The sequence below is a fragment of the Dendronephthya gigantea genome, unplaced genomic scaffold (assembly GCF_004324835.1).
Source record: "Dendronephthya gigantea isolate DGI-Jeju-01 unplaced genomic scaffold, DenGig_1.0 000005F, whole genome shotgun sequence".
Classification (NCBI taxonomy): Eukaryota; Metazoa; Cnidaria; class Anthozoa; order Malacalcyonacea; family Nephtheidae; genus Dendronephthya; species Dendronephthya gigantea.
In genome coordinates, this window is record NW_021163015.1 from 112,156 (window position 1) to 119,744 (window position 7,589).

Genomic DNA, 7,589 nt, shown 5'->3' on the forward strand with positions numbered 1-7,589 from the left:
CTTATCTTTACCATACACTAAATGGCAATCCACTGTTTACTATATAGATAGTCAAACCTTAGAGCCGAGGTCACTCCGGTCAGGACATGCTAGAGCGTGCATATACAAGACTTGTTTAGGTTTTCACAAGTGTATGAATGAATTTATAGTTATAATCGCAGCTGGTTTTCAATCTTTTAATGTACATCACAACACAATAAGCGTTATGATTTCTCATATTGATATAGACTTTTGTGATAAATATACAATCATACAAATACTTAATATTTATGTTATTAATATGTATTGAGTTATCTGTGATTGTTTGAGCGGCTTAAACGTTAAATCATATTAATATTTCCAAAGCAAGTTCTGTGTTATATTTATGGCTGAAACAGATGTCGTTAAATAAACAAAATTATGCTATACAACGCACAATTTATTTTTCTGAAACGTTTTGTTAGTAATGGGATTGCGACGGAGATTTTCGACGATGAACAACAAAAACGCTCTAAAACAATTAGAAGTCCATTTCGACTGCGTCATATAAATATCACAAACATTCGGTACGCATGCATTAATTCGCTGTCTTAGCCGTCGTAGTCTTTTCCGTGAAAATCAAAGTAGAATGTAAACTTACCTCATATCACATTCAACGACGTTAATTCCCACAAAACGCTTCTGAAATAGACGCAGCTAACTAAACTGTTTCCGACCTTACCAGTGCATGAGTGATAAAAGATCTGAAAAATAATTCAAAAATTTATGACATTCTGAAAATATTACATTCCGATCTATCATCTCGATATAATGTTTCATTTCACTTCGGTCATTAATATTCGTGCCATTAGATTGATACGGATAGTTTAATATTTCATAAACCTGCAGTTACAAAAGCTGAATTACGTGGCGAGACTGATAAGCTAAAAGTAGGTAAACATTCCCTACGCTAAACATTCTCATACTTAAGGCGTCTTTAGGGGTAGAAAATAAACAATATCTCTTATATAGACCACTTCCGATCCGATCAATATTAAGGCCCTTAAGATACACAAAATCTACGACGCGGACGTGACATGAAATCAGCCTTTAGTGTTAGGAATCCAGTTTGAATTAGTTTTAATTTTACATACAGCTCGGAACGTCTGTACCAAAAGGAGTCCATAATTCTTATTCCTGTTGTGCAACTGTGGAAATGAGACGGTATTACTTCACGTCAGTGTTGTAGATTTGCTGTATCTTATTAATCAGAATTTGAGTTAATACCCCGTGTCCTTTTTATTTTCCTTACAGATCGTCATGTTAATGATTTTGATGTGCCAAATTTTTTAAATAAAAACCAAATTAAACACGAATGCACAATGTTCCAATTCTTTTAAATTTTTAATCAAATATCTTTGAGTAAAGCTGAATTATGAGGGTTAATCAATTAAGATTTGTAGCACTTCACTCGACTTAATAATTTCAAGAGGCTTAAAGGTTTAAATTTCAAGGGTGAATCATACACATTTCAAAATCAACCCATCAACAGTCGAGAAAAAATTGTCAACTGTATGATTTCTACTTAAATTTGGCTTTTACATTTCTACTTAAATTTGGCTTCTGCATGGAAACACTTGCAAAGCTTCTTGTTCTTCGTGCTTTGACTCCATGGACAACTCAGTTTCTGAATGATGAAATCACTTGAATTACTTCAGTTTAGATTATTATTATTACATTGAAATTACTTTTATATTCATGCAGACATTTTACGATGTTGTAAATCGGTTAATACACCAACTATGGCATGCAAGTGACATACGAGATCAATCGTAAAGAAGGACTTTTCCGTGTTTATAGGCTATAGGGGACACGTTCTCGAAAGTGATACAGACCGACGATAGATATTGTATTATTTATATTAAAAGATGAAAGCGTTTGAAAGTGCAAATACTGTTCGAGATGAAAGCTTAATTTAAAATTTAATATGTTAACAAGCACATGCTTTGTTGTTGATAGAAATAATTTATCCCGTACAAGTCTTTTTTAGAAAGACGTAATAATTTATTTCAAATTTCTTTTCCGGCCAATAACTTCAGGAATTCAGGAAATATAGAATAAATAACTTGAGCAAATATAGAATAAAAGTTATTCCGAAGGCATATTAAAACTTTTAATTGAAAATGTATATTTTAAATCAATTCTGATTCGTCTTGAGAAGTTATGCAAGAATATTTTTACTAGCGAAATATTTGCATAAATTATTTTCTTTTGAATTTTAACAGCATAAATAAATTAGTGCGACTTGACTGTCCTCAATTCAAAAGAAAATATGTAAATATTTCGCTAGCGAACAATTTCGCTGTAAAGGCGGATTTCCACTTACAGCGAAATCGTTCGCTAGCGAAATATTAGCATATTTTCTTTTGAATTTAAACAGCATAAATAAATTAGTGCGACTTGAGTGCTCTCAATTCAAAAGAAAACATGCAAATATTGGAAATCCGCCTTAAAACATTAAGCCGGTGTTCCACTAGCGATATTTTTCGCGCGAAGCGAATTTATTCCTTTGTATTTGAGCAATTTGTTCCAGATGGTTGCAGTTGAGAGCTCTGGAACAAAAGTAAATTGTCGATTCGCGCGAAAAATATCGCTTGTGGAAAACCGGCTTTAACGAGGACTTGAAATAGCTTACCACATATCATTAGAAGATATTCATATTATTGAGCCAATGAATAGAGAATTAGCTTTTTCAATAGAGCGAATGCGTGAATGACGAAGGAAGGAAGCAAAGCGTTGTTGTTCGGACTAGATTTAGTATTCGTTAGCCTCCGTGTGAGCGAAGGGTGGCTTTTAGCAGCAAGAAGAGGAGATTTCGAGATCTTCAAAGCGTGAAAACTACGATATAGAACGTGATAAATTCCATTCCAGAAACAACGCGCTTTAAAATCGTTGGGGAGTTCGCATATTTGAAGACTGCAAAGTGGGCGAGAAAATAAAGCAGTCATGTGTGAGAGCAATCCTCTGGCGTTAAATCTGGAGAATTTGTAAATTTGGACACAGACTTGTGTTCAATGACAGTAGGAACATAAATTTAAAGTGAGTCACTTATACATGTGATCATATTTTGTTGCTTGAAGTCATCGAAGTCTGATTGAATGTTTTTGTGGCTTGAAGTTATTTTTAAAATATAGCTTTCTGCATGGGTTTAGAAATAATTCTAAACAAAGCAATTAACTATATTTGTATAATCATTTATTTAACCCACTATTTTTCGGTTGTTTACTTGAAATTCTTGAAGTAATTGACTGCTGACCTTGAGGAAATTAAGTTAGACCGAGTGACATCCTCGTCCCAAGTAGTGACCATATATGAATATTTTATAAGAAAAACTGCTCATATCATGTTAGGTTGCCTCCTCCTGGAATAAATTTTGCAATTATTAAAATCAGGTGGGTCTTCTTTATATACATCCGACCGAATCACCGAAACTAGCATAAAAATGCCAAAATCTGGCCACACTTGTTCCGTTGCTCTCCGCACACGGAGACTGACCCCAGGGACGACAATGACCGGGTGATTTGCCGAAATGCTATGAATAATAATCTCAATGATGTATGCTGAAAGCTTATTACTGTGAGCCCAAATATTTAACACAACATGTAAACACATACTCTTTATAATAACAGCAGTGAATATTCTTGTAATTTCGTATGGTGACATTAAATGATAAGTAAATTAGCTTGTAGGTACACCACGTAAATACTTAATATTGCAAAACTTTCGGTCCCGAGCCTTCATCAGTGCAACCACTTGACAACATGCATTTAGGCCCGTTTCAGACGTCGAACTTTTCATGCGCCGAACCTAATGCAATTACATGAACTAAAGTCTTTGTTTAAGTTAATTTGCATTCGATTCGGCACATGAAAAGTTCGACGTCTGAAACGGGCCTTAGACGTCACTTAAATTATGTAATAAATTATTTAAGTTAAATATCACGTTCGTCGACATTTGTTTGCTCGTGCTATTGAATAAAGGGTGTCGGTTATCAAACCGACAATAATTATTATGAAAATGAATAGTTCTATAATTTTAAACGAGCACACAACGTACTATTGGGTGGTTTATAGTTTTCAAAAGATTCTCCCAATTTACGAGGGACGGTATACTTATATTTATAAATACCGTGAAGCATATTTTCTATTATTGAGTATAATGAAACCAATTTGGAAGTACGCGTAAAATACATTTAAACGTGTTTCTGTGTAATATATATATTTATTTTATTATATTAACATGAGTATTATATAGAGTTTTACGCCTTCGAGAAAAATCGTATTTAAACACACGTAAAAATATGATCTTTTTGCGCGTAAAAATATCATATTCCCGCAAGCAAATCAAAAACCGCGTAAGAAATATGTTTGACCAATCAAAAAATCTGTTCTAAAACGTTCCAGTTTTTGAATTTTCGGCTTCCTGCACCCCTGTAAAAAATGTTACTAAGCATTGTTATTTTAAATAATTATGTGCCCTTCAATACATTTTATTTGTTTTGAGTTACTAAGATTTGTCATTTGCTTATAATTTGTTCAGATAATAAACAGTATATTATATCGTTGCTTGGTAATATGGATTTATTTCTCGTGTTGCCCACTCGATCGCTGCAAAATATAATGTTCTCTTTATATAAGTATATACATATAAATAGAACTGAGCCGCAGAAGCGCTGTATAACACCTCTTTAATATTAACTTAAATTTTATTTAGAATAGTGCTACATGAATTAATTCGGATTTAAATCACATCATAACCAATTTGAAACTTGGGATCCAAAATACTCATGTTCTTGGCGAAAGTGTTTTTATCTTAAAACTGGTTCGGACGAATTTTCATCTCCGTTTTTTTCATAGAGCGCCATGTCCTCCTCCAATAGTACCACGTTATTCCGGTTTCACTGGTCTGACTTGCACCCAGGTACAGGCCATTGAGGTTGGAAGACGCACAGGCGCTGTACCACCAAGCTCCTTTCCTCAGCGTAGCACAACTACCACCCGAAATATCATTGTCACTATCCTTGGTTGAGAACTGCCTTTGATCTTGATAAGCAAGAGAATCACCTGCGTCACCTTTGAAGAATATAATAAAAAAATTCTCAATGAATAACATTTAAAAACAGATAGTGATCCTTTAAAATTTTCTATAACACTATTTAAATTCTAATGGCGTTCTTTTGGAAAGTAACCCGTCTTTGCTATTAGACCTCGTTCTAAAATCGTAATAGCGAATCTGCATCTTAGGCAAATAAGACTAAGATATAGAATGCAATAAGTGGATGAAATTTAATTTTATAAATAGTAGAGAATCTATATTATTTTTACCAAGAGTGTAGTTTACCCGAATAACTGCCAATTCTCAATCTGTATTTGCCTGATTCATCAGCCACACTAAACGTTGAATATTTAGCGTAAGCCTCAATGCCATAGAAATCCATCAAATCAACTCTTAGATCATTTTGGCCAGATTTCCACAAACGATGTATTTTATCAAGACCCAACCAGAACTCGCCGTTAAGATCACCAAAGCCTGCTTTATAGTCTGACCATCCAAAGTAGAAATCTTGACTTCCATCTTGTCTTCTTTGGAACACGGTCCAGCCTCCACCGTCTGTGCTCATATCACATCTGACTTGGAACGATCCCTGGTTGTCAGGATTGATGGTATAAACACCATCTTTTCTCACTCCTAATACGTACAGATGGGCGCTGCTTCTGGCTAAAGAATTGTAAAATATCAAAGCATAAGATCGATGTGAGATATCCTCCTTAAAACTGGGGTTATTGGCAATTGACTGTTCCAGTCTTTAGAGAGAGTTAAATTAGCATGTATATGAATAGAAAATCCTTAGGCAAACTGAGCATCAGTGTACTTCAGCATATTCTATAAACGTAAGAGGGTTCACATTCATACATTCATGATATAAACAATAGGTTTACGAAGGAATCAGTAGAAAATCGTAAGAGAGTTGGAATAAAAAGAACTTCTAAGTTACTATAAAACTGTTTTTATTGCTGAAAAAATCACCAAATCTTCAACATTATCGAACCCAATGCATTCATAGACTCAATCGTTGATTTCATTAAAATGATTTTTAAGTTTAACGTGCGTGTACGAATGTAGAAAGAACGCGACAGCGGAAAGCAGCGCTTATTTGACGCTATGACGTCGTTCGTTAGACATGACTGTTCCACACATGCATGGGCTGTTAGGAATTAAAAGGCTGTGAATTAGTTTTAAATAAATAATAACGTATGATAATGCATGCATAAGAGACTAAGGGGAGGAGGTGAGAAAGTTTTACTTCAATTGTCCTTCCTTGAGAATACCTGAAGTGTCATTTTTGCTCTTTTCGTCCTCGTTTCTTTCCTGAAAGAGAATGATTTTAGGGTCTGTTCACACGATCCAATTTTGTTGTATCCAATTAACCTTTTACGTATGGAATATAGTGGGTAATTGATAAAGCAGAACTGCGTTAGCTTCAGTGCTTTGCTGCCCATATACAAGACAATTAACAGACTATAAAAACATCCATCAGAAGGGAATATGATCCAACAAAATTCGATTTGTGTGAAGAGGCCTTTGGAAATGATGGCATGAACTGCGCTGGAGTACGTATGACGAGTAAAACATGAAAGTTTAGCTAAACGTTCGTCGTCTGGATGAGTTTTTTTTGCTGCCTAAAAGTTAAGGGTTTAATTTTACGACTTATCCGCTATATATTCTCTGCACACAAGCTCTTTATAAACAGTAACTTTGCCAATACATACCGCTTTATTATCGTTCATTAGTATCCATTCCCCTTCTTCCGTTGTTTCAAAGTGATTTCCCTTTCCAGTGATGTTAGTCAGTTGGCAGTTCACAACATTCATCTTGTCTCTGTAGTTGAATCCAACACATTTCGGTTCCTTTTGGCAGAGTTCGTAACATTCTATCGGGAGAATTCCGTAGTTGACGGTATGATTTGATATGATTTCTTCTGGACGTAAAGACGGACCTCCTAAAAGTAGCAAAAATGGTAAGGAAAAGGAAATATTCAAAGGAAAAAGTTCTCCAACACTTGGAACCCGATTCGTTTTAACTAGGAAAAAGCAACCGAGATATTACCGTTTCTAATAGTAATAAAAATCTCGGAAGAACATTTCTGTGAAGAGATACGTGAAATTTTGATTATCAGTAAGATCAAGCTTATTTCTTTAAACATGATTTCACGAGGTCGTCAACTAGCTGTGCTTTCTTCGACAAGCAGTCGCTGAAATGACGCTTACATGCAATCAACAAAGCAGGTTATAAGTCAGCAGTTCTGGGCGTAATTATGCTAGTTATGAATATATTTATACTCTATTCATTTTAATGAGCAAGCGCATGTGTGCAGTAAAATTTTCTGTTTTGATGTCTTGCGGGAAAAGAAACAAAATACAAAATCACGCACGAGTAGCAGGAGAAGGCTGCAACATTTTTTTCTTCTGAACGCTGTAGCGTCTGCTGTGCATTACTGCAGTACACATGACGTGCGGAAAATTTTATTCTGTTACTTTTATATATCAACGACTAGACGTTGAATATTCTAT

The 7,589-nt window shown here is 34.7% G+C and overlaps 1 protein-coding gene across 1 annotated transcript; it reads right to left on the reverse strand.

The window, feature by feature from the left end:
* Positions 1-4,830: 4,830 nt before the first annotated feature.
* On the reverse strand, positions 4,831-7,267 carry LOC114515841 (ryncolin-1-like). Its single transcript, XM_028535166.1, has 5 exons — positions 7,126-7,267; positions 6,789-7,018; positions 6,348-6,387; positions 5,359-5,706; positions 4,831-5,090 (listed from the first exon to the last, which is right to left on the reverse strand). The coding sequence occupies exons 1-5, from the start codon at positions 7,220-7,222 to the stop codon at positions 4,831-4,833; spliced, it is 975 nt and encodes a 324-aa protein (XP_028390967.1). The 5' UTR covers positions 7,223-7,267.
* Between the last annotated feature and the right edge of the window lie 322 nt (positions 7,268-7,589).